Raw genomic sequence first — 23125 nt, 5'->3', positions numbered from 1 at the left:
TGATTAACAAGAACGGTGGAGATACTCAATTCTGAGTCTTACTGGGACATTTTTTCTTCTGGTTTGGAGAGTTTTTTGTCATTTTGGAGCGATGGCCTTAAACTTTTGCATATTGTAGCTCTACTTAAAAAAACCTCAATAAGATCCAAATGTCCAAAAGGTCAATTCTAGCTATTTTTTGATCTGGTCTGTGTACACATAATAAAGACGTGAATGCATCTCGATAAAATAAAAAATAATAAAAAGTAAAAAGATACACAATAAAAAGTGTCAGTGTTCAGTGTTAGAGATTTTTAAAATTACAAGAATGTTTTTCCTTTTTTTTACATGTATTTAATATTATTATATGGTTCTATTATTTACTACAACATTTTATTAACACATTTTGTTCTTGTAATTCTGACTTTATTCCCTAATTATAACTTTTCCCTCAAGCTAATTTTCCAAAAAGGTTTTGTTTCTCATTTTACAACTTAAAAAAAATTCTCGTAAAATTGCAACATTCTCTATTTTTGGTGTTTTATTTTCATTCATTCATTCATTTTCTACCGCTTTTCCTCACGAGGGTCGCGGGGGGTGCTGGAGCCTATCCCAGCTGTCTTTGGGCGTAAGGCGGGGTACACCCTGGACTGGTCGCCAGCCAATCACAGGGCACATATAGACAAACAACCATTCACACTCACATTCATACCTATGGACAATTTGGAGTCGCCAATTAACCTAGCATGTTTTTGGAATGTGGGAGGAAACCGGAGTACCCGGAGAAAACCCACGCATGCACGGGGAGAACATGCAAACTCCACACAGAGATGGCCGAGGGTGGGATTGAACCCTGGTCTCCTAGCTGTGAGGTCTGCGCGCTAACCCCTAGACCACCGTGCCGCCCCTGTTTTATTTTCAAAATATTTCAATTTTTTTCTAGTAAATGTTCTTCTCGTAATATTATGACTTTATTTCCATAATATTTTCAACCAAATCTGCCAGGTTGAGTACAGTGTATGTGTGACGTTGCCATGTAGGAGTGATGAATAAAGCCTTGACTCCGGTATGCTTGGTAAGAGCAAGTAAGCAAGGCACTGTGAAGGCTAATTATAGTTGATTTATTGAAGGGTAGAGAATATAAAGGTATATTGTACATATAAAGCATGAATGGAGGTGAGCTGGCACAGTATGGATTGTAGTCCGGGTCCATTTTTCTCTCCTCATTGAACACGTGAACGGAAAAACTGTCAGGATGCACACTTTTCTCTGACAGCTTCCATCCTGGTGAGACACTTCTTACACACGGTAAAGTTCTTACCCGGCTTGGTCCCATTCTCAAGTTGCAAAGCGAAAAAGGACAAGGCCGGCTCTTGGAGAAACTGTTTAGCATTGTTGATGATGCCCTGGATAGATCTGGATTCTTCTGCTGCTTTTTCCATGGACTTTTTCAGCGAGGCCAGCTTTTCTCTCAGGCGACGTGTTCTCTGACGTTCTTTCCGCAAAAGCTCGCTCTGCTTCTCGGCCGAGAGTGGCTCCACGGGTTCGGGCGATGGCGATGGCGATGGCGACCGTGACGGGGTGCTGCATGTGGGAGAACTAACAGGCGGGCTGTCTGTCTCCGGCTTACTGTATGTGTGTTCATCCAGGACAGGGGACGTACCTGCCGTGACTGGAAGGAAAGAAAGATCGCACATTAACTCTTGACATCAGAGGCGGGAACCGTTGGACCTACGGGACTGGGTGAGTATTCCGTCTGGAGCTGCGTTTCAACTCCCGTTGTACACAATAGTTTCCCCAAATTAAGCATTTTCAAGCGTAAAAATGGCCTTTAAGACCAGCATTCAACTAGTGAATATAGAATTAGGGCGGCATGGCGGTCAAGTGGTTAGCGCGCAGACCTCACAGCTAGGAGACCAGGGGTCAATTCCACCCTTGGCCTCCTTCCGTCTGGAGCTGCGTTTCAACGATAATTAGGGAACTAGGGATGTCAGGGAACTACAAAATCCCAATAACATAAATTGCTCAAAAATAGCTCAGAAAACTGATCTTCTAAAGGGGACCTTTGTAGTGAGTTGTGGACTTCTTTAGAGAAGCTACACACAATAACCCGCACAGAACGCTTTCTAGATCTCCCAGAATCCGCACCTATTTGAGCTGTATTTCCTTGAATTTGAACTTGAACTTCTTTCAGGTCTCACTTCCAAGTGCGCAAACCTCATTATCTTAAACTTTGGCATCGTTTAACATGAGAATACAACATTGTAACTACATTTATAGGTGAGAAAGTGGACAAAGCATAATAAGTACACTATAAAGGAACACTACGATGAGGCATGAACATGCCTGTGATGTCTAGTGAAGTGCAAAACCACTGATCTTGTTTCCAAAGTGATATGGAGACACAAATTCAGGCTGGTATTAGCGATACTGATCCGATTTTTGTCATTTGTCTGGTAAATGTTAAAAAGGTAGCGTTCATTCATTCATTTTCTACCGCTTTTCCTCACTGCTGGAGCCTATCCCAGCAGTCTTCGGGCAAGAAGCGGGGTACACCCTGGACTGGTCGCCAGCCAATCACAGGGCACATATAGACAAACAACCATTCACACTCACATTCATACCTACGGACAATTTGGAGTCGCTAATTAACCTAGCATGTTTTTGGAATGTGGGAGGACACCGGGGTACCCGGAGAAAACCCACGAATGCACAGGGAGAACATGCAAACTCCACACAGAGATGCCCGAGGTTGGAATTGAACCCTGGTCTCCTAGCTGTGAGGTCTGTGCGCTAACCACTGGACCACCGTGCAGCCCACAAGTCATTCATTCATTTTCTACCACTTTTCCTCACAAGGGTTGCGGGGGTGCTGGAGCCTATCCCAGCTGTCTTCGGGCGTAAGGCGGGGTACACCCTGGACTGGTGGCCAGCCAATCACAGGGCACATATAGACAAACAACCATTCACACTCACATTCATACCTATGGACAATTTGGAGTCGCTAATTAACCTAGCATGTTTTTTTTGGAATGTGGGAGGAAACCGGAGTACCCGGAGAAAACCCACGCATGCACAGGGAGAACATGCAAACGCCACACACAGATGCCCGAGGTTGGAATTGAACCCTGGTCTCCTAGCTGTGAGGTCTGTGCGCTAACCACTGGACCACTGTGCAGCCCACAAGTCATTCATTCATTTTCTACCACTTATCCTCACAAGGGTTGCGGGGGTGCGGGAGCCTATCCCAGCAGTCTTTGAGCGAGAGGCGGGGTACACCCTGGACTGGTGGCCAGCCAATCACAGGGCACATATAGACAAACAACCATTCACACTCACATTCATACCTATGGACAAATTGGAGTCGCTAATTAACCTAGCATGTTTTTGGAATGTGGGAGGAAACCGGAGTACCCGGAGAAAACCCACGCATGCACGGGGAGAACATGCAAACTCCACACAGAGATGGCCGAGGGTGGAATTGAACCCTGGTGTCCTAGCTGTGAGTTCTGCGCGCTAAGCACTCAAGCGACGTGCAGCCCATGTGAGAATAGTATATTAAACAATTTCTTAAAAATACTGTATGTGTGAAAACTTTATTTACAATTCACACTTGGCTCTGTTTACAATCAGTCATTCTTTCGACAGATGAAAGTTTCAGACAAACATGACAAAATGTATCAATATTTTCATTTGAGAATCTATTTTTGAACAAGTTTTAGAGGGCATTCTTAACACCGGCAGTTTGTGATGTCACACATAGACAGGCTTCCTTATATGGGCGTACACTGTAGGCCAGATACGTTCTCAGCCCTCCCCCAAGCTCTGCTTGGAAGTGTTTCTTTGGGTGTAAAGGAAAGCTACATTTGCTTACGAAATGTAATTGTTGTCGTGATAGAGTGTGCGTACAGGGAGCGGGGTTGCTAATAGCCTTTTCTAAGTGTGACCAACCAGAGCGAGTGGGCGTGCCCGGAGGCAGGCCGTGGGTGGAATAAATTGAAATTGAAAGTTTTCGTGGGAAGAACGAAATCCAAAGAAATACAGCTGAACAGGCGCATATTCTGGAAGATCTAGAAAGCTTTCTGTGCTGGTTATTGTGTGGAGCTGCTCTATAGGAGTCCACGACTCAATAAAAAGGGCTGAAAAATTAGCATAATAGGCCCCCTTTAAATCTAAAAAAGTACATTTTAAAAACGTATTTGTTATTTCTACCATATTGGTCTTGAGAAGCAGAACGTTATCGGCATCGTTTTAAAAAAAGCTATCCTGGATCTCTCACAATTATTCTAACAACACAAATTATTTTTGCAGTCTTAGCCAGCAACAAGGTAAAACTCAATTCTTAACCCCCGACATCACTTCCTGTCCTACAAGGTCTTAAATGTTCATCATTTTCTCTTACTATGTCTACTATATAAGGTAATAGGAGTGTAAAGGCGACTATAGGGGTGTTATGTCACGTCAAGAGAGCTCTGAGGAAGTTCAAAAGCCTACTGTTACTTATCAATGTTGGTTCTGGAACCAATTAACTGCCATGCGGGATTACTGGTGTGAAAAAGTGGTTGCCCCTTCCTGATTTTTTGTTTTTGTTTTTTGGCATGTTTGTCATACTTAAATGTTTAAGAACAAATTGAAATATTAGTCAATGACAACACAACTGAACACAAAATGCAGTTTTTTTCCAATGAAACTTGTTTATTAAGGGAGAAAAAAATCCAAAGCTACATGGCTCCGGGTGAAAAAGTGACACTCGTCCACCCCTTGCCCCTCGTTACAACACAACTGTGATTGGTCACACAGTTGAAGTGGAAAAGGCGATAAAGCTATTTCTAAAGCTTTGGTGCTCAGGCCAACCACAGTGAGAGCCGTTAGTCACAAATGGTGAAAACATGGAGCGGAGTGGTGAAGAGCGCAGCAACGACTCACCCAAGAGGTCACAAAAGACCCCGCAACATCTGCATTGCAGAGTACCAAGACCAAAACTACTGCTGAATAAAAAGAACATCAAGGCCAGAAAAATTTTGATGATCCCTAAGACCTTTGGGAAAATTAAAGTTGAACTTTTTGGAAGTAATGCCAATTAAAAAAAAGAACTTAAAATAAGTAAAATAAGGTGGTGGTAGTGTGATGGTCTGGGGCTGTTTTTGGACCTGGAAGACTTGCTGTGATAAATGGAAGCTTGAACTTTTTGGAAGGCGTGTGTCCCATTACATCTGGCGTAGAAGTAACGCCGCATTTCAGAAAAAGAAGGTTACATCATTACTGTCGCGTGTAGTGCTTCCGCTTCCCAGCATTTCAAAAGTTGTTTATTATTCCCCGTACTCGTTGTTTATTATCCCTCGCTTATGGTGGTTAACTGTTTTCAGGGCATTTCCACAAAGTAGGAGTCCTTATTTATAAATTGAATATTTACATACAGCATATTAAACCTGTTTACCAGCTTCTAAATACTTTTTAATTAGAGCCCTCTTGACATGAAATAACACCCCTATAGTTACCTTAATACTCCTATCACCCAATATAGTAGACACAATTAGAGACAATATCACATAATTAGCGTTGGGATAGTTCCTTGTTTTATTCTGGACATTACTTACTTTGGTGGCCATTACCTCATCAATTAACATTACTGACACCGAGTGACCAGCGTAGAATACTACACACCATCACAGTCTTTGAATGTATCTTCTGAAAGCCTTAAATTTGAAATTTAGACATTTTTATGATTGGAAATGCTTCATATGGGCACATAAACTTCATAAATATTAAATATTAGTAACTACGGCTGCACGTGGGACAAGTGGTTAGCGTGCAGGCCTCACAGCTAGGAGACCCGAATTCAATTCCACCCTCGGCAATCTCTGTGGAGTTTGCATGTTCTCCCTGTGCACGTGTGGGTTTTCTCCGGGTACTCCGATTTCCTCCCACATTCCAAAAACATGCTAGGTTAATTAGCGACTCCAAATTGTCCATAGGTATGAATGTGAGTGTGAATGGTTGTTTGTCTATATGTGCCCTGTGATTGGCTGGCCACCAGTCCAGGGTGTACGCCGCCTCTCGCCAGAAGACAGCTGGGATAGGCTCCAGCACCCCCACGACCCTTGTGAGGCTAAGCGGTAGAAAATGAATGAATGAGTGAATTAGTATCTATATTTGTTATTGATACTACACCATTGTAGGTTCAGTGTTTTGCTATGTCTGACCCAATGAAACAGTATCAGAAGAACCAAAGATCATCTCCCCAGGCTGCTTGGGCTGCACTTAGACTCAACTTAAGAAACTTTCCCAAATGGCCAAAAGGTGTACACCGACCCTTCTGCTGTTTTGCTGCTGCGTCCGTGCTGGAGTCGCCAGCAGCCTGCTTCCTCTTCCTGGGACCACGTCGTGTTGAGTCGGACTTGGGAGGATCGGGAAACTGAAAGACGTTCGGAACGGCGTTCCAGTTCAGCCTGTTCTTCACTTGCCGATTGGAGAACTGGTCCTCGGTGAAGTGTTCTGCGCACAAGCGGCAGTTTCTGGAGATGTAGAAAGTGGTCCGACTCAGCAGGTCTGTTCTTCTGGCGCTTACAACCCACTGCTGACATCTGAAGATATTTTAAACATGAAGAAAATAAAAAAATATATATAATGATCTGGATTTGGAGTCTGGATTTACACATTTGAGGTATAATTAATTTTTTTAGCCTAGAAAGCTTGACAATAAACTAAAATTCATCAAAAGCTATCACCCATTAACTCTATAATGAGCACACGCGGTATCATTAATTACTCTTACAGTAATCTAGATGTGGATAATTAACTCGTATTTAAGCAACATTTATTTCCATAATTCCATTAATCATCATCACTCACACAACAAAGATAGACTATGTGGAACTACACTTTGAGTACATACACACTTGGCGTCTTGGCCACTATCCCGTTTGTTTATAACTACCAGTGTCATCAGTCAACAACGCATTTATGACACATACCTGTCTTTGTTTCTGGGAAACTTGAAAAATGACAAATCTGGTCTTTTCAATCTTCGATTAGTACAATTTATTGCTGAACAATGTGCCGAGGACATCTTCGAAGTGAAGTGTACCGGGTGCTGCCTACCAAAATGGCGGCCAAGCTCGCACTCCTCAACCGTCGTCATCGCCGCTTCTCAGCGGAAGAGGAGGGACTAAGCGGTGGACGGCATTGACCAAAACAAGAGGCGGGTAGCTATTGTGGTATTAAAAACCATGCAAAACTAAATAAAGCAATAATAAATATATTAATATTATTAATATTTAATTAATATGAATGAACTAGTGAGGTTCATTTCCAGTTAGTGCACAAACACTGCATTTGACAGCCCTGAAGCATTAACAAAAGTGACCACTCCAGTCCAGCAGGTGGCAGTAATACAAGGCCAAGTATAGCCACGGCAACCTGCAGGCGAGAAGCTTGTGAATGGCTCGATCGTTTCGTTATTGATAGTATTTTTTCCCCGGAACCACGGTAGTGTTGAAATGTGCTTTTAGCGGACGTATCGTACTATTTAACTAATGAGTTGTATAGTTCGAGCGCCATGTTAACTGCATGATAGCAAGGACGACTGCTATTCATTTAGCTAATGCTAACGGTGCTTGTTTTAAAGCCTCGTTTCGACAGGACTTCACAATAACTAAACGTACAGGTGAGTGCCTTGGCTTATAAAACTACTATATGACAACATAGTTGCACTGATAAACACCAGTCGTGGTATCCTAATATTATGAGAACCGACATTTTATGCACTTCCATTTGGAGCAACATTGTCTTGCTATACAGTAGATACAAAACGAGACATTTCCTATGTAGTTATATTCCAATGCTAGTATTTAAATGTATTATAAAGACAGAATAACATTTGTTCCCCATGCAAAACATTGATTGTATTTGTATAATAATGTACTGTTTTGTAAGCCGGTCAAAAAATTAAAAGTAAATTAAAAATAAATAATGTGTTCAAATACCTAACTGTATTGTGTACATATTTCTTTTACATATTTCATATCTACTATAATATTTTGACAATTTTTCTAACGCTGAATAATGAAGGTTTGTGTGTCCTAGCATGGCGCTAAAGTCAGGAGAGGACCGTCTGAAAGAGATGGAGGCGGAGATGGCTCTGTGAGTACCACTCATCTTTAACTATTTACTATTTATGGGGGGGGGGGCTCAGTGCTCATGACTGCACTGTAAAAAAGACAAAAGCTGAACTTTTAGGAAGGTGTGTGTCCCATTACATATGGTGCAACAGTGATGCCGGACTTCAGAAAAGAACATCATAGCAACAGTAAAAAATGGTGGTGGTAGTGTGATGGTCTGGGACTGTTTCGCTGCGTGAGGACCTGGAAGACTTGCTGTGATAAATGATTTCTTCTGAAGGAGAATGTCCAGCCATCTGTTGGTGACCTCAAGCTGAAAGCAACTTGGGTTGTGCAGCAGGACAATGATCCAAAACACACCAGCAAGTCCACCTCTGAATGGCTTTGGAGTGGCCTAGTCCAAGTCCTGACCTGAATCCTATTGAGATGCTGTGGCATGACCTTAAAAAGGCGTCATGCTGGAAAAGCCTCCAATGTGGCTGAATGACAACAATTCTGCAAAGATGGGTGGGCCAAAATTCCTCCACAGCGCTGGAAGAGACTCATTGCAAGTTAGCACACACGCTTGATTGCAGTTGTTGCAGATAAGGATGGCCTGACCAGTTATTAGCTTTTGAGGGCAATGACTTTTTCAGACAGGGTCATGGAGCTTTGGATTTTTTTCTCCCTTAACCCTCCTTTTGTGTTAGGGTCGGCACCGACCGGTTTTACATTTTAATGCATAAAAAGAATCACATAACATTTGTTTATTGCATCAAGGCTTTTTGACTTTGTCAGAAAACTCTATTTCAACAAAATAAAACCCAAAAAATCATTTTTACTACATTTTAAAATGGTCTGGTTGAAATTATGACCACTGTATTGTTAGGGTCGGTTTGGACCCGGTTATAATAATATGACTATAAAGCAATATTTTGAGCCAAAACTGAAATCATAAGTGTCCAATTAGCCAACACAATGACAACCAGCTCCTCTTCTCATCATGTAAGCTTCAGGGGATTCTCATTTTGACCGCTTTTCCAGTATACCAGCAGAAAAACAAGGTCCAGACATGTGAGGTGAATTCACTCATTTGACTGATGGCTGATTTCACATTTACAATTTGGATCATGGAAAGAATGGCAAGAAGTACAGTGAACCAAGATCTGGACCTGTTCTGCTTTTTTATTTCACTTTATACTAAAGTTCTGTTGCTGAAAACAATCACTTTTTCTACCTTTTCTTGACATGAATATATATGGGTCAAAATTCACCCCAACACCATAGATGTTTCTTTAGTCATTAATACTAAAATGAGAAAATAAATCAAACTAATTGATTTAAGAGATATGTTCTATAGCCCTCAGTAATAGCCAGGTAACAAAATAACCTTCAATTTATGAATATGATTCTTTTGAGGTTCATTTGACCATTTTTGGAAATAGAAATGGAGGGGTATAGTGACAAAAAAAGGCCTACATGCCCACACCAAAAGTATTAAAAGCAACATTTTCATGGATGAGGAAGCCTAAGAAGGTAACCAAGACATGAGAAGCAAATTTGATGGTAACTTATTGTTTTTAGTGTATTTTATAGCTGATTTAATACATGGGTCAAAACCCACCCGTTAACATAAGAGATGATACCAGAAAGCTAACACAAGAGGAAGGTTAACGAAGTTTAAAAACTGCATTTTGTTTTCAGTTGTGTTGTCATTGACGCATTTACTTTTAAGTGTGACAAATATGCAAAACAATAAATTAGGAACCACGTATGTATGAGGTATGTTAAGAAGTGATCATTTATATACTGTCTCCTTCTGCAGGTTTGAGCAAGAGGTTCTGGGTGGACCGTTGCCAAAGGCAGGAGGTCCACATGTCATGGAGGCTGTACCCGTTGCTCTGGCTGTCACGGCGCTGCCAGTCGTCCGACCAATCATTGGCACCAATACCTACAGACAGGTTTGTGTGACTTTTAGAAGCAATGACGGCCACCAACTACCATTTAATACAAACAACAAATTTGTACACATATTTATTTCCATGTATTTGACTTATAATGGGGAAAAAAGGCTCCTTTATCAGTGTTAATCGTTTCCCGACTATATTATGATAAGTGAATTTCTGCCAATAAAGATCATATTTCCATAGAGCATAGAAAACCTGTTAACAACCTTCTGAACACAACTAGAGCCTACTAGACATGATATGTGTGTGTGTGTGTGTGTGTGTATATATATATATATATATATATATATATATATATATATATATATATATATATATATATATATATATATATATATATATATATATATATATGTATGTGTGTGTGTGTGTGTGTGTGTGTGTATATATATATGTAAAAATGTGTATATATATTTATATACACACACATTTATACACACACATATATATGTGTGTGTGTGTGTATATACACATATATGTGTATATGTGTGTGTGTGTGTATATACACATATATGTGTGTGTGTGTGTGTATATACACATATATGTGTGTATATGTGTGTGTGTATGTATGTACAGTATGTATATATATGTGTGTGTGTGTATATATGTATGTATGTATATATATATGTATATATATATGTATATATATGTATATATATGTATATGTGTGTGTGTGTGTGTCTATATATGTATGTATATGTATATATATGTGTGTGTGTGTGTGTATACGTATATATACTATGTATGTAGTATATGTATGTGTACATATGTGTGTGTGTGTATATATATATATATATACATGTCACCTGAAATTGAAAATGCTCAAGTGTTTTTTACTCGCAATTTTCATGCATACATACGTACATACACAACTGTGAAGCAGCAAGGAACTGCACAAATTTCTAAATGAATATACAGTCGTCCCTCGCTGCCTTGAATTTCGCAGCTGTGTCACTGTTTTTTTGTTGTTGTTTTTTTTTTCAAAAATATACATGTTGTTTTGTTGTTGAATATGGCCTATTATTTGTCAGAAATATGCGTATTTAAGTAGATTTTACATATTTGTCCTAAATGAATGAAATGAATGTTTGATAATACAAGGATGAAGAGTCTTGAACCAGTCATGATGTGCTATATATATCACTATATTGACACGCACTATGGTACACATTATGGCATTGGATGCTTATATCACCTCGTACTTTGGTACGAGGTACATTATTAAAAAAAAAGAAAAACAAAAAAAAAACCTTAAACTGTATTATGGGAAGCAGGAAGTGAACAAATGTAACAGTTGGTGATTGTAAAAGTACCAGATGGAGGGGTAGGATTGAATAAGCTTTGCTTCTTCCTACTCCTTTTGGACATGTAATCTGATGCCTGTTCAAATGAAATAAAACCAGTACCATTAGCATTACATTTATAGGTCAGAATATGTTAGTCATATATATGACTAACAAATATCACATAGCCAACCATGAATCAGCGAAGAGCCGCGATGTGATTATTTAATGAATATATTTGGAAAACCTGGGTGAATGTAGCGCTAATTCCAAGTTTCTTTTTCAGGTACAGCAAACACTCGAGGCCAGGGGAGCCTTTGTCGGACCTCCACCACCGACCTTTGTTGGGCCAGGTAAGCATCCTCATCCATCTCTTTCTCTGTTTCTACTGACTCCTGGCACTCGTTTCTTATTTATGTATTTCAAGGGAAGGGAAGGCTATTGCTAGCCGCAGATTGGGCTGCACTGTAGTAGACCGTCAGTGTGGGAAATTGCTAGATGTTTGTACCGAACTGAAACGTTCCAATGATGATGAAAATATTGTCATACGGACAGGGAGAAAATAACGGCGAGCTATTGTGAGGGCTGACTTTTTCATTTTTTCATTACGCTGCCCCCAAGTTCCAAGTGTGTACATAGCCCAGGATGAATTCATCTTGAACCACATAGGATGCTTTGTTGATATAGACTCTGTCTGGTCCAGTCCCTCCAGTACCTGCCCCCCCGCCTCCTCCGATGATGAGACCGGCCTTTGTTCCCCACATCCTGCAGCGGCCTGGTGAGAAGCACATTCATGATGTTTATGATTGCTGCTCTGGATGAATTCATGTGATGATACACGTGTGCTGGATACGCAGGTCCTCAGAGGATCCATATCATGCCTCCTGCTGCGCCTCCTTTGCCACGGCCGCCCCCACCTCCGCCAATGATGATCGCCCCTTCAATGCAGGGCCAAACACCTCAGGGTGTCTCGTCGCCCATCCAGCACATGGCTGCCGCACCCCCGGTTAGTATTGCTACATTTCATTGATTTCTGCTGCATATGCGGCGGTCTACCTATGGGTCACCCTTTTGCTTCCTCTAGGGGTTTCCAAAGTGCAGCTCAGGGACCATTTGTGGCCCTCTGCTTTTTTTTCTATTGGCCAACAGCACATTCTACAAATGTAATTTAACAAGAAAACTAAAATAAAACAAAAACTGAAAAAATGGCAGCATTGAAGTGATCAACACTGCCTGTTATTTGCTGATCGAAAGCTGCCCCCTGTGATGTAATGACACCCCACCCCTGGACAATGGAAAAAGTACATTGGTGTCAGAGTCGGACAAACCACCGAAACTGAATCCAGCACCAACACCAAAGTTCTTTACAGTATAAAAGGGCATATGTGGCCCTCGCTGCGAAAACCTTTGGACACAACCCGTCTTAGTCCCTTGTAGGACTAGAAGTTTGGAACGCTGATATTCCAACATCTGATGTTCCAACATGTTCTGTTCAGGTCAGCGATATGATGTCCATGGTATCCTCTCCACCCACAAGACCGGGAGTCCCGTCTCCCATCAAGTCGGCCCCGACAGTCTTCCAGGCTGCGCCTACTGTTTACTCCGCCCCTCCTGTCACGGTCGGACTCCCCAAAAATGATGTTCGAGCCCAGCGGCAAGCCAGAATGGTAGGATCTGTGATATCAATGACAAACATCAGCACTCATCTCACGTCAAATCTTGGCCCACTACCTCAGTTGTTTGTTTTTCATGTTTGATACTGGTACTACAGCAATACCAATCACATACACTAACCTCTTTTTTTGTACTTTGTTATAGTTTATTTTAGACATTAGACATTTTTTCCCCCAAACATACTGATAAAGATACTGATAAAGTGTTTTTTTTTACCTCAACCTTTTTAAAATTCAGATTGAAGTATAGTTTGTGCACACCCGGAAGTAATACAGGGCTCGTCAATAACGATGTACCGATGGCCCGGGGCAAGTTAAAACAAAATTGGGGCAAGTAAATCCAATCAGTGATATTCCCGTCGGGCAAGTGTACTTTGGCATGCCATACTGCCAAGAGTTTTTTTAAAGCGGTTCTTGTTGGGTGTTGGTAAAACACGGACTGCGTAATTCCGGTGCTAATTTGGAAACCAATCCTTGCAAATCTTGAAATGGACCAATCAGAGTCGTTTATTTAGACCGCGGTCCACAGTCCGCGTTTTACCCACACCCGTTCTTGTTGGCGATCAACCAATGAGCGATGGTTTGACTAGGAAAACATCTATCATGGCGTCCCTGCCAACATGGTCTAATTCAGGGGTGGGCAAACTTTTTGACTCGGGGGGGCCACATTGATTTAACAAAATTGACAGGGGGGCCAGACTATATATTTTGTATTTGTATATTTTCGCTTTGTAAACAGCAGACCACATCAAATAAACAAATTAATAAAAACAAAAAGTACGGGTTGCACGGCGGTCGAGTGGTTAGCGTGCAGACCTCACAGCTATGAGACCCGAGTTCAATCCCACCATTGTGTGGAGTTTGCATGTTCTCCCCATGCATGCGTTGGTTTTCTCCGGGTACTCCGGTTTCCTCCCACATTCCAAAAACATGCTAGGTTAATTGGCGACTCAGCTGGGATAGGCTCCAGCACCCGCCACGACCCTCGTGAGGATAAGCGATAGAAAATGAATGAATAAAAAAGCTACCGAAACCATCAAAAAGTTGGCTCAAGCCATGATGGATGCCAGGTTGTATGTTAAGTTTCAACGAAATATTTTGGAAAGAACATGCGGGCCGTATTTTAACACTTGGCGGGCCGGATGTGGCCCCCGGGCCGTAGTTTGCCCACCTCTGGTCTAATTCTTCAACAACTTGTGAAGGAAAAGAGCAAAAAGTGATGAAGCAGTGCCTCCTAAACAAGTATTTTATTAGCGGCAGCAAATCAAATGATGGCACAGGTGAGTGAATCACATTGCTGTGACAATTTGAAGTGGTCACAATGAAACACCACCCATTAGATCCAATACCAAGTGCTGATTTTGCACAAGCTACAAAATCTAGCGCTTCCATTTCTCGCTGGATTTTTCTCACCTTTGCTTCACAAATTATTGTTTGACAAATTGAGCATTTTCTTCTGGATTCAAAACACTTTACTAGTACACAAATGTGTCTATTCAATAATGTTTCATTGTGGTGCACAACTTATAAATATCACTGCTTACTACGACTACCATGTGTAAGGTAGTATGGCATGCCATGTTAACATACGTTTCAGACATTCCTCCAAATACAATGCATCAGTACTATTATCTGATGAATTATCAGCATATTCGGGCAAGTAGTTCTCACCTTAAGGATTCCACATGGGCAAGTCATTTTTGTTTTTAGTGTAGAGCCCTGGGTGTGTAAAGGTGACTATAGGGGTGTTATTTCATGTCTAGATGAGTGAAATGCATGAACAAGAGCCATACATGTTTTCATTTCTCTAAAAGTTTAGTCCCTGGATTTGCCACTAGTTGCTTTTTTGAAAAAGAGAAACTACAGATGTCCGATGACTGGCTAAATAGAGTGACAAACAGTTCTTACACTCTGGCAACCCAGGGGTGTTAAAATGTCTTTATGAGGTTGAACGAGCTTTGACCGTAGTAGGACAGATGCATTTAGGTAAGTTATGAAAAATAATAAGAAACGTCCACAAAGTAGGGGTAATGGTATTACCTTAGCTATGCAAAACATGCCGTGTTTTATGTCATCGTGATCAAAGCGGTCTGCTGCCTTCTCAGGAGGAGCTGGCTGCCCGGGTAGCCGAGCAGCAGGCAGCAGTGATGGCGGCAGGCCTCCTGGACAGGAGGGACAGCGAGGAGAGCAGTGCTGTCATTGGACCCAGCATGCCTGAGCCCGAACCTCACAGAGAGGTACACAAGGTACGCGCTTCAACTTTATTTTCAACAGGTAACAGCAGGGTTTGATGACTGAGGTGAAAAGTGTAAAAAGGAAGTCTATGAAAGCTGAAAGTTGGAGTGGACGTCCGAGATGCCCAGGCTGACTCCGGGAATTCTAAAAAAAAGCCAAACTTTAATTTTGGCCTTGATTTTCTAAATTACAACTGCAATATACATTGAAACCAATAAGCACAAAATCTTAAGACAATTTGAAAAATTGCAAGAATGAACATTTTGCACTATTGGATCTTAAAACCTTTATGGCAGACATTTTCTTCAAAGCCACCCTTTCAGTACCAGCCATTTTACATCATTTTGACTTCTTGGTCAAGGCCAACAGATTATTAGAGGACACTCTCTTCTTTCATCAGAAAAAACGTGTTTTCTAGCCTTTCCCATTCTTTAGTGATCAGCAGTAATTTCACCATAAACTCATTTCTAAACCAGGGGTCTCAAACTCAATTTACTTGGGGGCCACTGGAGCTAGGGTCTGGGCGAGACTGGGCCGCATCAGGTTTTCCAAAAAAAACAACAACAACTTTGCTCTGGTTTCGATTTTCTACAAGAAAAGCTCTGATAAAACATTCCACTGTTCATTTTTCTACACAAAATAAAATGAAAAATAAATAAACAAATCAAGAATAAAGAAAATCAATCAATAAGTAATAAATAAATATAATAATAACAATAAAACTGCAAATAATAAAAACTTAAGAAACCACATATAGTTGGTGGGTAGACAAATTATTTTTTTCAGATTAAAATGAACAAAGCATTATTAGAGCCCTGTAGACATGACAAAACACGACTATAGTCACATTTATACTCTTTTTATTTACAACATATTGCGCAACTGCAGGGTCTTGAGACACATGCTAACTCGCAAACTAGAGAGCTAGCGACCTAAACGGTAGCCTTCAAGTTATTTCCTTTAAACTTAAATAGCCAAAAACTTACCACTTCCACACGGGTAGAGAGGATAACTATTAACAGTTATTTAACCTTTAACATGAACATTAATCAAACGTAATAATTTTTTCTGGGTACATGATACCATACAGCATCCATATCAAATTTGCGCGGGCCGCACTAACATTAAACTTTCATATCAAGGCGGGGGCCTCAAACTAGTGTCCTGCGGGCCACATTTGGCCCGCGGGCCACGTGTTTGAGGCCCCTGTTCTAAACAAAATTCGGTGCACACCATGAACTTTAATTGCCTATGATCATATTTATGGCTTTGTGACCACAGTGGGTTCATTCTATACATTAAAACAAGCAGGTCTTTTGTTCCCATGGAGAGAGAAATGAACATGGATAAGACGGACTGCAGTTTGAGTTTTCAATCTTTCAGTGAACACTCATGAAGATATTACATATACTCATGGATATTACAAAGCCCCCAACACATTTTAAGAGACGATGGGTAGAAAAACAGCTCTGAAACTAGTGATGTTCCAAGAGGTGCCGGGGCTTCCAAGCGTGTGTCGAGTAATCGAGTGGGCACTTCCGCGAAGCGTGTACCGAGGCGTGATTCATTGGGGGGAGGGGCCAGAATTGATGATGCCCGGCTGTACCACGTGACGGGATTCGGGAAACAGTTCAGAATTTGCCGCAATGTTTGCCCGTCACTCGGCGATATAAACCCCCCAGGCTTAAACATTAAAATGTGGGATTTTGTGATGAGAGTCAGTCAGTTGAGCGTGTGGATAGTGTTTGTTGATAGTTTGGAGGGTTTGGTTACTACGGTTACGTTAGTTTGGAGTTCAGAGAGAAGATATGGAGCCAACTAGAAAGAGGAAAATTTCTCCTGTGTGGGAACATTTTGACTTGATCAGGAAGCCAAATCCAACACTATTAAGAGATGGTATGTTTGTATTTCAAAACCTTTATTTGTACTGTTTCTCATTGTTATTGAGAGGAGAAGTGCTTATTGGGATACAACACCTCATCATGTTCACGAACATGAAGATAAAACTGGCCCTTCACCCGTCCATGGTAAGGTTAATAGTACTACATTATAATATTAATATATTACAGTAATACTAACACCACTTATGTTCATTGTGCAAATGAAAGAGCACACGTTTTTATCAGCCACAAGAAAACAAGAGCCGATGAGGCCCTTGTTGACATGGATGTCAAAGATAAAGCATAGTGGAGATGTATCAAAAAAGAGGAATCGCCTCAAACCAAAAATTAAGAAAAAATCATTATTGAATAAAAATCAATTAAATCTCCCATATTCTGTCCAAGTTCCACAAGCATACATGTTCCTAGTTACACAAGCACTTTCCCTGAGCCCATGCCAGCTAGGTGACATATAACCATGATGAAGCTAGCCATATCACATGATACATAGTATTTATGGACAAGAAAACATTCAGTGTTTTATATATGCTGTATATTTTATTTTACACTTTGTAGATTAATCATTTGGTTATACAATTTTTTGTAGTACATAATCATTTTTTAAGAGCCAAAACAGATCAGCATTCAATGCATCACACATGAAGATCCAGCCGCCTGTAATTGTATCCAAGGCCAGCAGGTGGTGTCGTGTGCACATGAAGCTTCAAGAAATGAATCCATTCTCCAACCAGTTGACTGAAATGGTTCGAAGCCTCATGGGGCTTCATCTCGCCATCACTACCTGAAACTACTAAGTGCTATTATGGTGTTCTCTGGTCCCACCCTCCAAGGGTGATACCGCTCCCCTACATGTATATGTGTCTGCATCTATCTGGTTTTAGCTCGTGTCAATAGAGGGTCTGTTTTAATTTATTCCACCCACGGCCCACTTCCACTCTGCTGTGATTGATCACTGTACCGCCTGTTCAGCCAACAACTTGTACCTGGCATGCCCATATTAGGAAGTCCGGCTCACTCAGGGAGCCAATGTTGAAAGCGAGCGATTCAAACTTTTTTCAGGGCTCACGTCCAAATGTGCAAACTCCATTATCTGAAACTTTGGCATGGTTTAAGATGAGAATACAATGTTCTAACTACATTCATTGGTCAGAAAAGTGGTAGAAGTATAATAGGGTCCCCATTTCAACTTTTGATCAACTGACATTTCACTTGAATGCTTTTTTTTGTCTTAATCTTATTTCTTGTTTTTGAATTTTGAAGCTCTACTTAGAAAACTCTTTCAGATCCGACAGTGCAAAATGCATGATTTCCAGCTGGAGTGTGATTGGTGGGTAATAAGGAAATGTGTTGTGGCAGACTGTCTTGTCGGGACTCCACTGCAGTCATGGCGAGCGATAATGCCAAGGAAAATCCAGAAAAAAGAAAAAAAACACTCGTCCACATAAGCATATTCATGGGAATTATGTGAATTGTGTATTCTAGCCCGTGGAAAGTTCATCAGATGACAAGAAGGGAAAGGCAAAGACGGAGAAGGTGAAGAAGTGTATTCGAACAGCAGCAGGGACTTCCTGGGAGGACCCCAGTCTGTTGGACTGGGAGACAGGTAGAAACTTTACACTTGAACATGACACTGTATTACGTATGCCTGTTACATAAGGCCTAATGATTTCTATTTCAATTGTTTTTTTGTACCTTTTGGTCACCTTATGAGACATCCTTTACCCATGAAAAGATACATTTTACCTTGTAAAAACATTTTTAAAAACAATAAAAGATGATATGTTACTGAGAAGTACAAGAGCACAGCTCTAAAATGTTTTATGTTAATATTGGTAATTACTAATAAGTAACATCTGTGGTATTATGGGGGAATTTTATAATAGTAGATGGCGACAAAAAACATTATAGTAATAGAGGATACCAAAATTCATAATATTACATAGTAATAAAAAAAAAGATTGCGGCAAATCTAAAAATTATACATAAAATAAAAATGGCGTCAAATGAAAATGACAAATCTAAAAATAAAAAAAATAGCAAAAATTATAAATCAGATCTAAAGTAAAGCCAAAAGATGGAACCTCATCTAAAAATAACAATAACAAGATGGCGCCAAATGTAAAAAAAAAAAATTATGAATGAAAGTGACAAATCTTAAAAAAAAATAAAATAAAGCGCTACAATAAATTAGAGAAAAATAAAAAAGGACAAAAAAAATCATAAAATGTTGCCACATTAAAAAATTTTAATAAGACAACACCAAATCTAAAAAAAAAAAATTTTTTTTTTTTAAAAAAGCACCAAATTTAAAAGTACAAGAGAACACCAAATGTACAATAGAAAAGTTAAAGATAGTGCCCAATCTAAAAAAATAAATAATAATAATTAAAGATGGTGCCAAATATTTAAATCAGGGCGTCACATCTAAAAAATATATGTATAATAATAATAAATACAACATAATTGCACTCAATGTAAAATGTAAAATAAAAAGTGTAAAAGGGTGCCAAATATAAAACAAAACAAGCAGTAAGTGTTAAAAAACTAAAATATCAAACAAATTTATATAAATAAGAGTGCCAAATTAAAAATAAATATACAAGAAAGCGCTCAATCCCTCTTTACCAGTCCAAAAAGAACTGTGGTGAATTAATGAATGTATGGAATAAACCCTGGCATCTACATGTCAGGCTAAGCTCTTGACAGCTAGCTTAAGAACAATTTATTTTGTCAGAATAAAGACTTGGCAAATTTGTCTCTCTCTGCATTGCAGATGATTTCCGTATTTTCTGCGGTGACCTTGGCAACGAGGTCAATGATGACATCTTGGCCCGAGCCTTCAGCAGGTATCCATCTTTCCTCAAAGCAAAGGTGGGTTTTCCTTTCTTGCATTGCATTTTCTTCCTTTCTAAATGACAGCATTGCCTCGCCACTTGGCGCTTGTGGCTTCACTGTTATCCTGTTTTTTGAAAAACACATGAGTACATCATGGTTGAATATAGCCTCTTCTTCTTCTTTCTCTTTCGGCTTTCCTTCTACCAATATATTCACTATCTCTCCTCTGGACATGTCCCCACCATCTCAGTCTGGCCGATAACTGACTTTATCTCCAAGGCCTCTATCATGTAATGCCCCTGTGATGTACTCGTTCCTGATCCTATCCATCCTGGTCACTCCCAATGAGAACCCCAGCATCCTCATCTCTGCTACCGCCAACCATCTCAGTCTGGCCGATAACTGACTTTATCTCCAAGGCCTCTATCATGTAATGCCCCTGTGATGTACTCGTTCCTGATCCTATCCATCCTGGTCACTCCCAATGAGAACCTCAGCATCCTCATCTCTGCTATCTCCAACCATCTCAGTCTGGGCGATAACTGACTTTATCTCCAAGGCCTCTATCATGTATGCCCCTGTGATGTACTCGTTCCTGATCCTATCCATCGTGGTCACTCCCTATGAGAACCTCAGCATCCTCATCTCTGCTACCTCCAACCATCTCAGTCTGGCCGATAACTGACTATCTCCAAGGCCTCTATCATGTAATGCCCCTGTGATGTACTCGTTCCTGATCCTATCCATCGTGGTCACTCCCTATGAGAACCTCAGCATCCTCATCTCTGCTACCTCCAACCATCTCAGTCTGGCCGATAACTGACTATCTCCAAGGCCTCTATCATGTAATGCCCCTGTGATGTACTTGTTCCTGATCCTATCCATCCTGGTCACTCCCAATGAGAACCTCAGCATCCTCATCTCTGCTACCTTCAGTTCTGCTTCCTCAGTGGCACTGTAGATTTACTCTAGACCAAACGACATGGCTGGTCTCACCAGTTTTGTATACCTTGCCTTTCATTTTAGCTGAAACTCTTCTATCACACATCTCACCTGACACTTTTCTCTCCACCCGTTCTGAATTGTTGACCCCAAATACTTAAAATTCTCCACCTTCTGTATCTCTTCTCTCTGTAACCTCACTCTTTCACTTGGGGCCCTCTCATTCACACATATACTCCGTCTTGCTGTGGCTAATCTTCATTCCTCTCCTTTCCAGGGCAAACCTCCATTCTTCTAGCATCTCCTCCACGTGTTCCCTACTCTCACAACAAATCACAATGCCATCTGCAAACATCATAGTCCATGGAGATTCTAGTCTAACCTCATCTGTCAGTCTGTCCATCACCATAGCAAACAAGAAGGGACTCAGAGCTGATCCCTGATGCACTTTGAACTATTTTGTCACACCGACAATACAGCCCAATAATGTTGTTAGTCCAAAAATGCCTACGTTAAGCATCAAAATGGAAACCGATCCATCATTGCATGAAAACATTACACTGTCATTGTGTAATTGATTGATTGTAATTGACATTGATTTTATTGTATTCATATCAAATAGCCAATAGCAGGGGCGCAGCCAGGAATTCTGGGCTTCATGAAAAAAACACCCTAAAAAGTGGGTGCCTTTTTAGTAAATAGATACTAATCCTATTAGTATTTACTTATTCTTGGGTCCTCCTGGCAGTCAGGGGACTTTGGAATTTCATTCATGGATGATCAGTATGGGAATAGGTAGCGTAAGATCCATGATTGGAGCATCCCTAGTACTAGTACAACCCATACTTGAGTACCATCTACTCTACCATCTAATTAATGAAAAAAATGGTCTCAAAACAGACGCTTTACAGACGCTGTAGGTTGATGATATGTTGTGATTGCCAGGTCGTGAGAGACAAGCGCACAGGAAAGACGAAAGGCTACGGCTTTGTCAGCTTCAAAGATCCAAATGATTACGTCCGAGCCATGCGGGAGATGAACGGTCAGTCTTTTTGCTGGCAATGTCCAAACAACTGTAACAAAGTGACAAAGCTTCTTTACATGCTAATCCTACCCAACTTGGGGTCCTTTTGCCGTCTGTGTTGTTTTCTTGTGTGTGCAGGGAAATATGTTGGTAGCCGCCCCATCAAACTGAGGAAGAGCATGTGGAAGGACCGGAACATGGAGGTTGTACGGAAGAAGCAGAGAGAGAAGAAGAAGCTGGGACTCAGATAGTCTTCCATTGGAAGATGACTTGGATAGAGTGTATACCCTCCCTTTTTTAAATAAAGTTGAATCTTCACATTTGACATGTCTGGTTTTGCTTTAATTTTCTGTATTTATTACTTTAGTACTTGTGTCACACAGGGCTGACCTGTCAGTATTTGCATTGAATATACGTATTTTATATACTTAGCTGACAGGAAGCAATACGTACAGCTAGGAGAATACACATCTGCAAGTTCATATATTACGTGCGGAGTTCCCCAAGGGTCAATACTGGGGCCAAAATTGTTCAACTTGTATGTCAATGATATCTCCAAAGTAACGAAAGATTTAAAGCTGGTATTATTTGCGGATGATACCACTGCTTTTTGTTCTGGAGGGAGTACAGACGAAATCATTAGAAAGGTCAGAGAAGAAATGGTCACACTAAAAAGATGGTTTGATGATAATAGATTGTCCTTGAACCTAAATAAAACTAAAATCATGCTGTTTGCTAACAGCAGAAAGGACACGCACCAGCAAATACAAATAGACTGTGTAGACATTGAAAGGGTGAAGGAAAATACATTTCTGGGGATCACAATAGATGAAAATATGAGCTGGAAACCTCATATTACAAATATACAACATAAGGTGGCCAGAAATATTTCAGTATTGAACAAAGCAAAATTTGTTCTCAATCAGAAATCACTCCACACTCTTTATTGCTCTCTGGTTCTACCATATCTTACTTATTGTGTGGAAATATGGGCTAATAACTATAAAAGCAATCTCCACTCGCTAAATGTACTGCAAAAAAGGTCAGTAAGGATAATTCATAATGCCGCCTACAGAGAACATACTAACTCCTTATTTCTAAAATGACAAATACTTCAACTTGCTGATATAGTTCATCTTCAAACAGCTAAAATAATGCATAAGGCTAAAAACAACCAATGAGCTAAA

General features: G+C 40.5%; 2 protein-coding genes across 2 annotated transcripts; one reads left to right on the top strand and one right to left on the bottom strand.

Moving 5' to 3' along the window:
* Positions 1-1066: 1066 nt before the first annotated feature.
* On the bottom strand, positions 1067-7125 carry LOC131105189 (THAP domain-containing protein 1-like). The gene is made up of 3 exons (XM_058053056.1): positions 6954-7125; positions 6292-6563; positions 1067-1651 (listed from the first exon to the last, which is right to left on the bottom strand). The coding sequence occupies exons 1-3, from the start codon at positions 7118-7120 to the stop codon at positions 1230-1232; spliced, it is 861 nt and encodes a 286-aa protein (XP_057909039.1). The 5' UTR covers positions 7121-7125; the 3' UTR covers positions 1067-1229.
* A 228-nt stretch (positions 7126-7353) lies between these two features.
* rbm42 (RNA binding motif protein 42) lies at positions 7354-22264 on the top strand. Its single transcript, XM_058053050.1, has 12 exons — positions 7354-7645; positions 8065-8121; positions 9904-10039; positions 11615-11681; positions 12032-12106; positions 12186-12334; positions 12825-12995; positions 15107-15247; positions 18620-18740; positions 19911-20008; positions 21860-21956; positions 22077-22264. Exons 2-12 carry the CDS (start codon positions 8066-8068, stop codon positions 22187-22189), a joined length of 1224 nt encoding a protein of 407 aa, XP_057909033.1. The 5' UTR covers positions 7354-7645; position 8065; the 3' UTR covers positions 22190-22264.
* The last annotated feature ends 861 nt before the right edge of the window (positions 22265-23125 follow it).

The sequence above is a fragment of the Doryrhamphus excisus genome, chromosome 17 (genome assembly GCF_030265055.1).
Source record: "Doryrhamphus excisus isolate RoL2022-K1 chromosome 17, RoL_Dexc_1.0, whole genome shotgun sequence".
In the NCBI taxonomy this organism is placed as follows: domain Eukaryota; kingdom Metazoa; phylum Chordata; class Actinopteri; order Syngnathiformes; family Syngnathidae; genus Doryrhamphus; species Doryrhamphus excisus.
Note: the sequence above shows the minus strand (reverse complement) of the source record. Positions and strands in the feature narration are given on the sequence as shown.

What these genes read in the sequence shown, in the direction of transcription:
- LOC131105189 (XM_058053056.1), bottom strand. Translation starts at nt 7,120, where the DNA reads ATGACGACGGTTGAGGAGTGCGAGCTTGGCCGCCATTTTGGTAGGCAG. An exon ending in TTTCCCAGAAACAAAGACAG is followed by an intron (nt 6,564 to 6,953) that starts GTATGTGTCATA and finishes AAATATCTTCAG; the next exon opens with ATGTCAGCAGTGGGTTGTAA. An exon ending in AGCAGCAAAACAGCAGAAGG is followed by an intron (nt 1,652 to 6,291) that starts GTCGGTGTACAC and finishes CTTTCCTTCCAG; the next exon opens with TCACGGCAGGTACGTCCCCT.
- rbm42 (XM_058053050.1), top strand. Translation starts at nt 8,066, where the DNA reads ATGGCGCTAAAGTCAGGAGAGGACCGTCTGAAAGAGATGGAGGCGGAG. An exon ending in CTCACAGAGAGGTACACAAG is followed by an intron (nt 15,248 to 18,619) that starts GTACGCGCTTCA and finishes TGTGTATTCTAG; the next exon opens with CCCGTGGAAAGTTCATCAGA. An exon ending in CATCTTTCCTCAAAGCAAAG is followed by an intron (nt 20,009 to 21,859) that starts GTGGGTTTTCCT and finishes TGTGATTGCCAG; the next exon opens with GTCGTGAGAGACAAGCGCAC.